Source organism: Monodelphis domestica, chromosome 8, assembly GCF_027887165.1.
Source record: "Monodelphis domestica isolate mMonDom1 chromosome 8, mMonDom1.pri, whole genome shotgun sequence".
Classification (NCBI taxonomy): domain Eukaryota; kingdom Metazoa; phylum Chordata; class Mammalia; order Didelphimorphia; family Didelphidae; genus Monodelphis; species Monodelphis domestica.
In genome coordinates this window covers 56536931-56552964 of record NC_077234.1, presented here as the reverse complement: position 1 = coordinate 56552964, position 16034 = coordinate 56536931, and the positions used below count along the sequence as shown (strand labels likewise).

At 38.4% G+C, this 16034-nt stretch overlaps 1 protein-coding gene across 1 annotated transcript in view; it reads right to left on the bottom strand.

Annotated features, from left to right (window-relative positions):
• Positions 1-16034, bottom strand: part of PCOLCE2 (procollagen C-endopeptidase enhancer 2) — a 97332-nt gene that overhangs the window by 34818 nt on the left and 46480 nt on the right. The window contains exons 3-4 of the mRNA XM_001372286.3: positions 11745-12000; positions 9233-9357 (exon numbers count right to left, since the gene is read on the bottom strand). Coding sequence (XP_001372323.1) covers positions 9233-9357; positions 11745-12000 — 381 coding nt within the window. The remainder of the gene's footprint in view (positions 1-9232; positions 9358-11744; positions 12001-16034) is intronic.

Below are 16034 nucleotides of genomic sequence, written 5' to 3'. Positions count from 1 at the left end.
AGCTGCCCACTCCCATTCTCCTGTTCTAACTCCCTCTCTAATCTCATTAGAACCCTTTCGCTGTGACACCTTCAAGACTCAGCTTACATATAATTTCTGCAGGAGTTATTTCCTGGTCTTCCTCTCTCTTTCCTTCTTTCCTCCACTCCTTCAGGACCTTTCTTCTGAGATTATTTTCCATTTACCCTGTTTATAGCTGGTATGTACTTTCTTGTTTGTATGTTGTCTGCCTCTTTAGAATGGGAGCTCTTCCCTTGAGGGCAGGGACTTGCTTTGTTTCAGTAAAGTTTAGCCCAGTTCTTGGCACATAGTAAAGGCTAAATAAAGGCTAACTGACCTATTCTGACAACTGGAATGTGCTTGGGGGAGAAGGAGCATTTATCCCTAGTTTTTGTTGTTTTGTTCAGTAAAGTTTGACTCTCCATGACCCCTTTTTAAGAGTTTTCTTGGCAAAGATACCAGAATGCTTTGCCATTTCCTTCTTTGGCTCATATTACAGATGAAGAAACTGAGGAAATCAAGATTAAGTGACTTGCCTAGAGTCACACACTTACTAAGTGTCTGAGGCTAAATTTGAACTCATGAAGATGAATCTTCTTGACTCCAGGTATCTTTGCCAAGAAAACCCCAAATGGAGTCATGAAGTATCAGACACAACAACAAACTGAAATTAAGTTCTTCTCTGTAGCTGTTTGGACTTGAAAGGCAGCCAGGTTCTTCTGTTTCTCCACCCCTGGGTGTGACTGAGGGTGGCAGGGAATGAAGAGAGAGGGTGGATGACTTATTTATAAGGTTACCTTATAGTGTATTATTAATGTTTGGGGTTTATCTGTATGCTATGACTTCTCAATAGTTACAAATAAAATAATGTTCAATGGACTGTTAAAAATTAAGTTCCTATCTTTAGGCTTGGAAATTCACCATATAGTCCCATGTGGAGGGGATAGGGGGCAGTGCTTTTGAAATGATAAAAGAAAAGAGAAGGAAAGGGGGCATTCTTTCAATGAGCCTTAAACACAGGAAATATCCCATAGATTTTGTAGGATGAGAAAGGGCTCCTAAATTATTCAAGACCCAGTTTTTCCTTCATATATTCTCTTCTGAAGAGGGTTCCCAGTGATTTCAAAAGCTTCTCTCATGTTTAAAAATTCAAGAGATCCTAGCCAAAAATTACATTAACAAAATAAAAGAGTTTATAAATTGGATACAAAGACGCAAGAATTAGAATTTAGCCATTGAGAGAATAATAAAAGATTTCTAATTAGATAATGTGTGAGTCCAATTAAATAGCTCAGAACCTGGGTATCCTAAGATATTTAAACCTATAACAGAGCGACAAAAATGACCCATTAAATTTCAAAGGATTATTCATATAATAACTCAAATTACATTTCCTAAAACCTAATTTTAATTCATAAAATATTACAGTGTTCACTAATAAAAGTATAATAGCAAGCAGAAAATGTTTCAGTGTAGATTATAAAATCTAGTAGCATTTGTTAATAAATTCTCAAATTCTGTTATTAAAATGAAAATGAATTTCAGGATCATGTTCAAAGTTTTTGTTTCTTATCATTAATATTAATTCTCAAATTTTTTTGCACTTGAGATGTCTTCAGATCCTTAAAAATAATTAAGATCCTCCCAAAGAACTTCTGCATATATGAATTATTTATTAATATCTACCATATAAAAATTAACTTGTCTTAGTATTATTATGGAAATTGTTTTGATCTTCTGGGCCCCCTGAAAGTGGCTCATAGGTCCCCAGGCCACACTCTGAAAACCAATGATCAGCATCAATGCTATTCTGACTTAATTTATCCATTAATGAAAATATTGGGATTTATATTGGGAAATATTTCCCAATATTAATCTCAAGCTACATCTTCTATCTATAAGGTGAACAAGAGACTAGTTTTGAAGAATTCCCTGAACAACACAGCAATGGTCCCCATAGATTTTCAAATGCTATAAGCTAAATTTTGTCTGCCTCTACATTTGGGTGCTAGAATACTTTGACTCTTTTTTGCCACGTTAAATATGGAAACAGATTCCCAGAAAGCACACAAACTTAAATAATCAATGAACTAATCAATGTCAGAAATCCAAGCTGCCCTTACTCTCAGGTGCAAGGAATCAATCTTTCTGCGTGGAATTTGTACATCTAGTATATGAAAGACACTTTTAAAGAACTCTGGGGCTTCTCTCACACCAATCTGAGCTTACAATTTCTTTTTTGAGAAACAGACATAGTTTGATTTTTTATGATGTCGATGCTTAATTAGCTGCCCTTTATTACTTATCATTTAATGGTTATTCTTTAAGACTTTAAGGACCTGTAATTTGGGGGGGGGGACAAAATTCTGTTCTTGGAGCAAGAATTCTCTCGTTTGGTGCAGATCATCATTGCTTTACACTTAAATAGACTGTCTTCATGAATTGTGGCAAAAATATATCATTATTTGGGTGGCCAATTCCCTCCCATGTGATAAATCTTTCCAAACTTAGCTGGAATAATCCTTGGACAGTGGATGAAGGCCAGAATGGTTCAGACTTGAAGCATTTCTAATAGACGGCTTTTTTCAAGCCTTCCCTGAATTTATGCCTTCCATATTCAAGGTCACATCCAGGATATTATGAGGCATTGGAACAGGACATTACTGGAGACTGGTGGCTATGATGACTATTACGAAAAATAGGGAAAATGGTCAACTCAAATTTATCCATAGGATGATGATTTTAATTGTCTTTAACAAATAAAACATGGTATTTGTTCTGCTGTCTAAGATCTCTCCCGGCTTTGAGTTTCTTTTACTTTTCTTAAGAATTGTTTTGAATATCGGAATATATCAACTTTGTAAAATAGAAAGTTAAATTTGTAACTGTAAGGATTCACGAAACAAAAGAGGCTAATTTTTTCTCCTGCTCCAACCCTAATACAACTCCTTCCCTCCCATTCAGGAAGATTTGGAGGTGAGTTAGACAGCCCTGGCTGTCAGTGCTAGTCAAAAACCAACAGGTACAAGGAGTATGATAGATCATTATAGGCTTCTTGAACATGTGCTGACTTTGACAGGAACATTAATATTAAAATGACTGTAATAATTTCCAAGAATAGAAAGAGCCCTTACAAATCAAGTCCAATTTCCTCCTGCATAGATGAAATTATAGCTAGATATGGCTCTGAGAGATTCAGTGATTTGTCTAATGTCATACAGGTAAGTACATAGCAGAGTTGGGATTTGAACCCACATCTTCTGACTCCAAATTCATTCCTCTTCCCATGATACTATATTGCTTTTCTTCACTGATTTCTCTATTTCCAGATTGGTTTCCCTTATTTTTGGTTTCTGCCTCCACTCTCAGATCTTATTGCTTCCCACTTACCAGTCCCTTGGTACATAGAGTCCATGTAACAAAGCCTTTGACTGACTTTTCTTGATCTTTCTGATGAAAATTTAGTCTAGATTGTTATAAGGATCAGATAAGTTAACATAAATAAGAGTTTTTCAAACCTCAAAGTACTCTGCAAATGCTATTATTATTATCATTATGGTTCTTATTATCACCTTTGTATGACTTCATTCTGTACTCTGACCCCAAAAGGCTTTATTTTTTGTTGCCATGGAAGATTTGCATTTCCCTCTTTGCTTGGCCACAACTAGGACAAGGTTAGATTAAATAAGACAAGAAGCAAGATGTCGTGGTACTTTTTTTCTTTCACACATGCTTAAAATAATCACAGAATCACCCAATGATGGGGTCCAAAGAGGCTTTGGGGACTCCAACCTCTGAATTGACTGCTTAAAAAACCCTCAAACGACATTGAAAAGCCCTGTGGTAAAGGTGATTGGTAGCTGAGGAGCCTCATCTCGAATGAGAGGCAATGAGTAGTGTTAGCGTTGAAGGCAAATAGAAGCCAGTTCAGTCAGCCCCTTTCCTCATGTGTTTTGTGACTCCTTCTAGTTACAAATGCAATCCAAACCCAAAGCTCATTAGTATGGGACTGAGGAACTTCTGGTCAAGATGGCTCCAGAGTAGAAGCAGAGCTCTATGTCTCCTCTCCACCAATCGAGACAGAGTGCCTCAAAAAGACAAAACCAAGATCAAAGGAGTGAAGGAATTCCACAGTAGGACACAGCACAGAAGGTAGGCAAAGTTAGGGCATTTCCGCACTAAAAGGGGGAGAAATTTCCCCCACAAAGGGGTGAGCTCATCACCCCTCCCCCACTTCACCTACCTTTCCAGAGTCCTAGCAAAAACGGGACAAACTTCTAAGTTGTAGGAGGGAGGCTGGCTGAGATCAACACAGACTTACCCCTAAGAGAAACGATTCAGAACACTGGGAGGCTGAGGAAATGTGGTGATGGGGGGTTGAGGAGCTTGGGGAGAGAGGGCGGCTCACTGCAAAAATGCCAGAGACTCGAAAAATAGCCTCTGGACAAAAACCTCGCTAGTGCTCAATACAGAGACCTGCCTACACTCCACACCCAGGCCTCTGCAAGGCAATCTTTAAGTTCTGGGGGCTGGAGCTGGACACTGCTGAGGACTGGGGAAAAATATCCTCAGGACAAAAACCTCTTTGGAGCCCAATACAAAGATCACCCACATCCCTCACTTAGACTTCTGACCAGGAAGGAACAAGGCAATGGCCACTTACTCCCAGGAACTAAAATCCACAACTACCAAAAAAAAAAACAAGAAGAAAATGTTAACCCTTGATAATTTTCATGCAGAAAAAACCCCAGACTAAAGAAGAGACAGCAGAAGATGACCAACAATTAAACACAGTCAAATCTGCGGGGGAAAAAATGGAAATTGGTCACAAGTTCTTGAAGACTTTAAATTCAAGATTGTCAGAAAAATAGAAGAGATGTGGCAAGAAAAGTGGGAAATAGTCCAAAAAGAAAATAACAGTTTAAAAGACAGGATCTCCCACTTGGAAATTGAAGCCCAGAAATCAAATGAAATAATAAGCAAATTGAAGACCAGAAATGACCTGCTGGAAGCCATGAAAAGCAGGATAGATGAAACTGAAAAGGAAAATCATTAGTATGGGATTCTCTCTAACTGGTGGAGATCAATGCCCCATAACTGAATGAAAGGATGGGAGAGTAAAAACATGGGAGGAGAGGAATCCAGGTATCTCCTGGCTTCTAGTTTGGAGAGAAAAGATCTGAGATGCCAATCTCTTTTCAGGCCAAAAAATGGGAAAGAGAGACTCTGGGGAAAAGTCAACAGGGTTTCAGAGTTTGGGGTGGGGATAGAAGACCTAAAAAATAAAATGGGGTGGGGGGAGGAAGATCTGGCTCCAGTGGACAAAGGATGTACTCCCTTCCTTCCACCCTTGGGGCTAGGGGGTTTGAACTAAATTAAAAAATTGTTCTACCCTCCTGGGTCCTGGGAAGGAGGGGACAGGTTGAAGACCATTGTTTCAATGTCATGGATTTTTTTTTTTGGAGGGGAGAGGGAAGGATCATTTGGAAAAAGTCTGCAGATACCAGATAGCTGCTTTAGTTGTCCCCCTAGTTGAAATCACTCCAGTAAGGTGGTAGGGGAGTCCCCACTGGTTATGGGGGTTGAGGTATCCACAAGCTGGTGCTATGGCTCCAAGCGGGGCTATGAAGTTGTGTCCGCAGGGAGTGCCATGGGCTTGACTGCCTCCACTGGGGTCTCCTGATGGGTAGGGCCACCTGCTGGGGGTGGGGGTGGGGACTGGATCTTTTTTATCAGCCTCAGGGGCTGAAGACTACTGGGGGCCACGAGGTTGTTGCCTCCTATGCTGAAAGTAAGGATGGGGACCAGGAGGTTGTTGCCTTCTACGCTGAAAGTAAGAACGATTTCATAATTTACTACAATAAAGACTTCACAGGACTTCCCTTTGGGTAAGATATAGGACTCTCTTTTGATTGAGTTGTTACCTCACTCTCAAAAGTTACTATTCAATCTGTTCTTGATGCATATTTTTATAAGTAGACTTTCCCTGATTTCTGTTTTGTCATTGACTTTGATAAATGGGTTTCTTTGCTATTTGTTCCATGTGCATTCATTGTAGAACTTGTATTTGGTGGGAAATGGGATCAAATCTTAAATATAAAGCTTGCGCCTCCCCTTTCCCCATTAATGAATAGTTATCAGGACTTTAGCATGAATCTTAGAGTTACTCCGTTTAAACTAAGAATATTTAAAAGAGAAAACAAATATATTTTATCCCTCTTTGAGGAGAGCAAAGTGGCCCTACACTGGCCCTTACACTGGTTCTGATTTCTCTCTTGACAATAATTAAAATCTCCCTTGAAGAAAGGTTAGTGAGAAGAGGCTGGAGTTGTCTCTTCTTCCCCCCCGTGAGACACATACAATAACTTTACATTTCACAAATTTAATTTCCTATTACATAAAACTGCCCCACTCTATGTTCAAAACAGTTCTTAAGGAAACAAATGCACATGTATTTTCTGGCTGTCATGAGAAGGTGAGGAAGTTCCTTAGAGTGTTAGGTGGACCCCCGCCCCCCCACCATGGCATATTTGTGGATAAAAATGAATGAGCCATATAGGATAGGAAGACATGGATAGAATTGTGTCTGCCTCATTGGAGAAAATATAGCTAAGTCAGTGTTATCCCAGATCCATTTGAGTATAAATCACAACTTTATAGTGCAATGGAGAATGTCCTTGGTGCTATGAATGATAGAACAAAAATAATTAACAGGAAATTGATATTTAACATGAGTAAGGAGATAAAAAGGCAACCAGTTGTCCTTGATGAATTCAAGTCATCTGGCTTAGATGAACTGTATCTTTGAGTCCTAAAACAATAGGCAGAAGATGTACATGTCAAGCCACTGTTGGCAATATTTAAAATTTGTGAAAAACAAGAGAGGCACCACAAGATTGGAAAAGGGCAAATGTCTTAATTTTAAAAGGGAGAAGAGAACAGAATCTAGAAACAACAGGTTTACAAGTAAGTTTGCTTCTAATTCCTAAGAAAATTCTAGAATAGATCATTAAGAATATAGTTGATGAACAAGAAAGAAAAATGGTGATTTCAAAGAGGCATCATGGCTTCATTAAAAGCAGGTCATTCCCTTATGAGAAAGAAAACTATCTACATTTAGAGGAAGAACTGTGGGAATAGAAACACAGAAGAAAAACAAGTGCTTGATCACATGGTTCGATGGGGATATGATTAGGGATATAGACTCTAAATGATCACCCTAGTGCAAATATCAATAATATGTAAATAGGTCTTGATCAACAACACATGTAAAATCCAGTGGAATTTCACGTTGGCTACGGGAGGGGGTTTGGGTGAGGTAAGGGAAAGAACATGAATCTTGGGACCATGGGAAAATATTATAAATTAATTAATTAATTTAAATGTGTCCCCCCCCCCCCCAACAGGTAATTCCAGACTACCCTAATTTCCTTGTTACAAAAAATTATAGGAGCAGCTAAGTGACTCAGTGGATAGAGAGTCCTGGATTCAAATATGGCCTCAGACACTTCCTAATTGTATGGTCCTGGGCAAGTCACTTAACTCCATTGTCTAGCCCTTACTTCTCTTCTGCCTTGGAACTAATATTTAGTATTGATTCTAAGACAGAAGGTAAGGATTTAAAAAAAATTACTAACATTGAAAATGAAAGGAATGTTATGGATAGAGTTAGGTAGTAGTAGTAGTTGTTGTTGTGAAGAAAGCTAATTTATGAAGCTGGCTTGTCCTGTTCACTACTTATCATTATCATTCTTTATAGTTTTCTGGCAGTGTGGACACACCCAAAACTGTTGTGTGATTCTGATTAGCTGGATCACTCAAATTAGTTTGTTTGTTTTTTTAAGTTATCATCTTGGACTTCATTAAAAGCAGCATGAATTCTAGGAATAGGGAGACAACTGTCCCTGTCCTCATGAAGTCTCTTCTGGAATATTAATAATATTCAGTTTGGGGTACCATAGTTTCAGAAGGAAATTGATCAGCTCAATAGTGTAGAGAGAAGGACAACAAGAATGGTAAAGGGCCTTATTATGGTCATGTTATAAGAGGACCAGCTGAAGCAACTGGGCATGGTTAGCCTGGAGAAGAAAAGAATCAGGGGAGCTATGATGGCTGCATTTAAGTATCTGGAGGAAGGAAGGAAGGAGCCAAGCATTTAGGTGCCTCCTACATGCCAGGCTCTGTGCTCATTGCTTTACAAATATAGGTATTCCTCCTACATCGTGACTTTCCCCATTGCAATTGCAATTTATTGTGGGTCAGCATTAGAAATTAAATGGGAATTTTGAGGGAGTTTTGTGGAAGCCACAGATGACATGTGAAAGCCAAAAGACAATACAGAAAAAGTTTAGAAACTCAGAAATGCATAACATGTGGGTATAATGTTGTATAATATCAACATATTTTATCTTTTAATAGCATAGGTATGCACAATTTTTTTTAAAAGTTAAAGTTTGAGAAAAGAATATGAAAGCTGTCAGATGGCAAAGATTAGAAATGTTAACATCGATGAACATAAAACCTATACCAAATACTTAACCGAAATTTTACAGTAACAGTACTATAAACACTCCAAAAAAGAAAAGAAAAAATTCAGACTTTTCTCTGCTACAAAGGGAGGGCCAAAAAATTTTATGTGGTTTTCCTGATCCTTGGGGTATCACACCCCTTATCCCTGAGATGTGGAAGGGAGAGCTGTATTACCTTATTTGGTCTTCACACCAATCTCAGGAAGTTCTGTCTTCATTTTACAGAGGGGGAAAGGCGATCACAAGAGATTAAATGACTTATCTGGGGTCACATAGTCAGTGACTGAAGTTGGATTTGAATTAGGGATTCCTAAATCTAGACTTAGTGCTCTATTGTGCAGCCCAGCTGATTAAAGGACTGTTCACAGTCCCTAAAGGAATATTCTCCAGAAAGGGAGAACTGGGAACTATATGTGAGAATTTTTCTAAGACATAAATTAAGGCCCAATTTTGGGGAAAACTTCCCAATAATTATTACTGTCCAGAATTGAAATGGGCTGACCTGAGAGATGATAGATTCTCCATCTTTGGAGGTTTCCAAACAGAAGTTGGATGACCACTCCTCTGATCTAGTGGGCATTCCTTTTATCCCACATTCTATGATTTCATGATAATTGAGGTATTGTCAAGATTCTTCATTTTTATCTATAGTTTGGTTTTTTTCTAATATTAGACAGTTCCACATTATGAAAAATAAATCTCACCTGATTCTTTGGAGCTATAATATGCCATAAACAAGTGACTCCTACAGGATAATCACGATCCGGCCAGTTGGGTGTTTTAAAGGAACCTGTAGGTCTTTGTAGTCGTCCTCCACAATATTGATCCCCTATAATTGTAAAAACAAAGATTAGAAATAATGAATTCCAAAGGGATAGGTTGTTTAGATGAAGCAAAATACATAGTAATGTAAATAACTTGGAATACCCTAAAAGTGAGATCACAAAGTTTAGGCAAGAGACTGATGTGCCAGATTTATTGTTTATCATTCTTTATGTACTTCTGGCTGAGCTGATATACATTATACCATCTAATGGGCTGACTAGCCTGATCACTCAAGGTCATCAAAGAAGGCTGCCATTAAAAACAAAACAAAACTGGCTTGACACTATTTGACTGACTTTGCTGCTGTCCCATCCTTTTGTTCATGTAAGGCTTTGACTCACAAAAAGCCCAGTGAAAGCTCTAAAAGGTCTGAAGACTAAGCAGAGAAGAGTAGTAGTTATTATCATGGCAAAACTTCCAATGGTGTGACCCAAAGCAGGAATTAACAAGTTTACATGTTATTCATTAACTGACGATAGGCTATTTTGAACAGTTACGAGAGTTTTGACAGGCTTACTTATTTTGAGGCTATTCTTTAACTAATTTCATTTTGTGATGATGATTGGTGCTAGTTGGCCAGATTCTCAAAAAAGCTTAATTTTTCTTTTTTTTTCCAGATTATATGTCGATACAATTTTCAGGCATCATTTTCTGATATTTTACAATCCATGCTCTCTCCTTTTTCCTTATTTTTTTTTCCAAGAGAAGGTAGGAGAGAAAATAGACATCTGCTTACTGGGAGAAATTTTAATTAAAAAAAAGTAAATAAAAGAAGCTTTATTTTCTCCAGGCAGATAGGTGGTAAAGCTCTTTTTGCCTGGAGTCAGGAAGATCTAACTTCAAACCTGATCTCATACACTTACTAGTTGTGTGACCCTGGGCAAGTCACTTAACCTCTATCTAGGTTTTCTCATCTGCAAAATGGAGATAATAACAGCACCTAACTCCCAAGGTTGTTGTGAAGATTATAATAATTGTAAAGCACTTTGCACAGTGCCTGACACATTGTAAACATTATATAAATATTAGATAATGTGATTATTATAAGATATGTCATACAGAGTAGAAAGAGTACCTAACCTCTCCTCATACCAGTTAGCATTTCTATAGCTTTACAAATATCATCTCATCAGACTCAATAACCCTGGGAGAGAGGTGCTATGATCATCTCCATTTTATATACAGAGAAGGAAATTTTACAGAAAAGGAAACCGAAGCATATAGAATTCAAGTGACCTGCCCAGAACGCCACAGCTAGGAAGCGTCTGAAGCCAGGTTTGAGTTCAGACATTTCTGACACCAAGTCCAGAACTCTATCCACTGTACCATCTGTCTGCCTTTAGAAAATGATATTTCTTGCATTTCATTTTTCGGAATTTAATATTTTTCCTAATGGGCAAAAATATGTTTTCACTTCCTCCTTTCCTCCCCCTGGAAAAAGAAGAGAAAGTAATCCCTTTTGAAAATCTGGCCAAGTAGCACCATTTGTTTCATCAGCAAATCAAATCAATTAAAAATAATCCCACCTAAAACTAATTAGCCTATCAAAATTCTCTTAGAGGCTCAGCATGTGGAACACTGTTGCACTATAAGAAATGACAAGGGGGATGGTTTCAGAAAAATCTGAGAAAATGTATATGAACTGATACAAAGTAAGTGAACAGAAACGGGAGACCATTGTACATAGGAACAACAATATTGTGATGATGATCAACTGTGAAATACAGAATTACTCTGATCGATACAATGATCCAAAACAATTTAGGACTTCCAGTGAAAATTATCACCCACCTCCAGAGAGAGATTTGATGAATTCTGAGTAGAAATTGAAGAATAATTTTCTCACTTAAACTTTTTTTGCTTTTTGGTGATGGCTAATATAGAAATGTAGTTTGCATGATTTCACATGTATAATGGTTAGCACGTAACTTACCTTCTCAGTCGGTATGGCAGGGGAAATCTCAAGTTCAAAAATTTTTATAAGTTAAAAAATAATAAAAAATTTAAAAGTTCTTAAGAATATGTTATTATCTATTAACAAATTGCATTTAAATGTACTAATTCCTGCTGTGGTCCACAGGTGTGAATGCTTTGTTCTGCTAATAAATACTGCTCTTTACAAACCATTCTGTTACCTAAAAGAAAAAGAAGTATCTCAAACTACCAACTCTCCACAGTTTCCTCCTACTCCCCTGTCCATTTTCCTCCAAAGGATAACACGTGATTCAGCTGTGCTGCAATATTCTCCACACTTCATAGTGAAGGAGCCCTGCTTGAGTAGCAGTCTGCTATACAGTGCAAAGATGATACAAGGTATCAGAGGATCATGGTTGTATGAATACTTCCCAAAGGATGAGGAAGTGGCTTCCAAGTTTCAATGGTGGAAAATACCTCTTTCATTTGGTTCCGCTGCAGAAAACATAGCAATAAAGCCATTTCCAGCTGTGTTAGCATCCGAGATCATCTGCACCAGCATCTTGTTGCTATTGGACACAAGGGCCCCGGGCCTGAAAGTCCCACAGAAGCGACCAATGCGTTGCCCATTGGTGTGGCCATTGTACACATCCACAAAGTCATAGCGACACAAGTTATCACTTTCTAGGTCTAGGAATCGGAAGTAAAGAACAACAACTTTCCCTTCAGGTACCTGTGGAGAGAAGAGAATTGTCAAGCACATGATCTCCCAAGAGAATAAGGACCATGACTGTGCTTTTCTTAGAGGGTGAATTTTAAGTTAAGGAGCAACTTCTCCCCATCCTAACCTGAAAAAGTACAATAAATGAAGATGTCTTTGGGCCAGCAACTGTGTTAGAAACTGGGGAGGGGGGGTTCAACTAAAAAAAAGGGAACAGACCCTGCTCTGAAGGAACTTACCTAGGGGGAAATAACAGGTTCTCAGATAAGTAAATATGAAGCAATTTTGGGGAGGTGGTGGTGGGGGAGAATCAGTAAAGGCTTTTTGAAGGAGGTGGTACTTGAATTGAGCTTTGAAGGGATTCTAAAAGGTAAAAGCAAGAAGTGAAAGCATTCCAGGCTTGAGAGTGGAAGGCAGCCTGTGCAAAGGGAAGGAGGTGGTAGATACACATGTGTATGGATGAACAAGTTGTCCAGTTTGGCTGGAATATAAAGTCCATAAAAGAGAAGCAAGCAAAATTGATAATAGCTTTCTAATTGAAAAGAAAATCTAAGCACTTAACTGACAAACATTTCCACATTCCCTAACATAGAAAACCCTTCCTCGGGGGTCTTTCTGAACAAAGTAGCTAGAAAAAATGTATTAATTGATGATTCACAGTTTATAAAGTGAATGGCTTAGGCTTCTGCATCCAAGTGCACCTGCAAAGATAACTTGTGAAAGGTTGGGTCAAGTGCTCAACAAACAACTGGCTATTAAAAGTTCTTTGTCTTCATTTCATTCTAAAAGAGAGAAAAGAAAACCCCAAAATTTAATAATAGTTTCCATTTTCAAAGCACTAATAGGTTAGCCAGTGCTTTCACAGATATTATGTCATAGAAGCTTCCCAAAGAATCTTGTGGAGTGGTGCAAGTATTATCTCCATTTTACAGATGAGAAAATTGAGGTCACAGTAGTGGCAACCAGAAGGTGGTGGAATCAGGACCCCACCCCAGGCTTTCTGACTACTTCCCAAGCATCCCGTTACCTCAAGATTGTACCTACAGATGACAAAACAAGGGGGACAGCTGGCAATTGTCCAGATAATTTGGCCAAAATGAGATTTCAGATCAAAGCAAATCCATTTGGGGACCTGAATTGTTCAGATGAGCTGTCCACAGTGCTCAGTTACCAAATCATAGCTGAAGTGACTTTTCTCTGAGATGCAAAGTTTCATTTCAGAAAGTGAAATTCTCATAATCTTGTCACATTCCTTCTTTCTATGTCTTTCTCTATGTCCGTTTCCCTTTGATTTCTCATTCAAAGGAGTCTCTCTGTTCTTCCCTCATGTGAAAAATTATTAGCTCTAGATATGATCTTTTTGATCTAGAGAAACCTGCAAAGTTCTTATTTCCATCTGAGTTTATTTCACCTTTTAAATTCCACTTTCAGATCACTAATTAAGAAAGGAGTCTTGGTCAGCTTTTAGTTGATTCATTTTTACTACCTGTTAGCCAGATGGGGTCCCCATTGAGTAAAGTAAAAACTCTTCTCTCCAAAGAAAATCTTTGTTTCACATTACAGATGCCTTTAGTTCAGGGTGTGAGATGCTCAAGAAAGAAGTCAAGCTCAGTCTTCCACTTGCAAATAGGTCCCAAAATATTATTGTTCATTAGATAATGCATACAATTAAGATGAGTGAATTTGCTTTGTTAGGAAGGTTCATTTGGAGATAGATACACTTGACCGTAAATGGAGATGGCTGAGGAAAAAGCATTATGTCGATAGGCTCCCTTTCTCTGCAAAAGAAATCCATCACAGCCAATGTGGTTTATATTTGCCCAAGAACACAAGAATTCATTATACTTAATCATTACAATTGACTCCGTCTCCCAGTCTTTGTGTTGTTTCCCATGGCTGGAATATAACAACCCCCCTTCTCACCTCTGCTTCAGACAATCCCTCTCTTCTTTCAAGACATAACTCAAGCAATACTTCCTCCAGGAAGCCTTTCCTGATGCTTCCAAATGCTCAGTGCCCTCCTGTCCAAACTCTCTTGTGTTTATTTTGCACTTATTCTGTATAGACTCAGAGATGTACACGTTGACATCATGACTCCCCTAATAGAACTTCTTTTTGAGAAAAAAAACTTTATTTTATTCCAATAACAAATTTCAACATGCTTTCCAAAGTTAAGTCATTCATGTTGTCTCCCTCACTTCTTCCCTCCCCCCTCTCAGAGCTGATGAGCAATTCTACCAGATTATACATATATTACCCGATTCCTGAGGGCAGGGATCGTTTTTGTACTCTCAGCACCTACCAGTGCCTGGGACAGGTTTGCTGATTCATTAAGATCTCTAAAATTTTTATGAGAATGACCTATGCATCCTTCTTGAACATCTGAGAAGGGAAGAAGTAAGCTTTCACAGATAACTTTCTACCACATATAACATATAAGATCCTGCTTTATTTATTGCTTTTGTTTTTATAAAAAAAAAGTATTTCAGGGGCAGCTGGGTAGCTCAGTGGATTGAGAGCCAGGCATAGAGATGGAAGATCCTGGGTTCAAATCTGGCCTCAGATTCCCAACTGTGTGACCCTGGGCAAGTCACTTGACTCCCATTGCCTAGCCCTTACCACTCTTCTGCCTGGGAACCAATATACAATATTGACTCCAAGATGGAAGGTAAGGGTTTTAATTTTTTTAAAAAAGTTTTTCAGAATATAGTATAAAGCTAAAAAGTATCAATAAAAGATATACAAGATGGCCCAGAAGTTTTAAGCTTTTATAGAATATTTATTTAAGCCTTCATTTAAAGCATAAATAAGTATACTATTAAAGCTTTAAGTCCTGGCCTCAGACGCTTCCCAGCTGTCCCTTAACCTCATTTGCCTACCTCTTGCCCTTTTTTGCCTTAGAGTTGTTACTAGGACAGAAAACAAGGGTTTAAAAAAAAGTTGAAAACTGAATCAAGCTTTTATTTTTGGCTTGAATAAACAATCTATGAAAGCTTAAAACTGCACTAAGACTTTTGGAACAAGCAAATAGCTTGTATATAGGATTACTACATGTGCTTATGTACTTAGATACCAGTAAGTAAATAACTGTAAGCACCTATGTATGTTTAAATATGTCAAAACATGACAACATTAAAGGCATAAGTGAAATCCATTTTTGAAGTGTCAAGCTGTGCTAAGACTTTGGGAACACCCTCTATATCCGTGCACGCATACACACACACGTTGGCTCAGTAGAACCAAATGCACTCTTAAACAAGAGGTCTCTCATGTATATTTTAAGACTATTCATCAAACATGTACAACTTTGTACAATGATCTGCTGTGTATTAACATCAAGTGAGGCAAAAACGTGATACGTATCCAGCCCAACAAAAGGGCCTTACAATTCCCCTCAATTGGGAGAGTAGGGAAGGGAACAAACGTCATGGAGGGCGCCCTACACAGATTCTAAATTGTTAGGTTTCTCAATGCTCCCCCCACCCCAGCCAGACAATCTTCTAGCAGGAAACCTGGGTGCAAGCTTAATGATTTGGATAGAACATACAGCTATTCTCCCAATACCCACTTGAATGGCAGGTTGGGTCCCTAGAGATGGATTTTTATGTTCTTCTAAGCCCCTCAAATTAACCTTGGTGGGCTGGGAGTGGTGATGGTGGCTGTTTAATGTCAGAGGTTATGAGCCCCAATCAGTGTGTTTGCTCCTGTGATTGTTAGCTGATATCAGTCAGCCAGACTCAGTTAGCTCTTTGTAAGGGTTATTTAGGAAGGTGCTGTGCTATAAAATGACAGTAGAAAGTATATATCTTATAGCATGTAAGAATAATGTATTCAGAACATACACCAAACGTATGGGGCACATCTTTCTCTGGTACAGAGATAGAGTTTAGGGAGACCTGGGCTCGAGCTTCGTGAGCACGTGTGGCAAAGGAGTAACTCACAGCTCCTGGTTCTTGGGAGCATTTCCCCCCCTTTGGAAGTTTTTTCCAAGTATGGTTTTGGCTTCTCAATGCAGACACTATCATCAGTCCTAGCTGTTCCAAGGA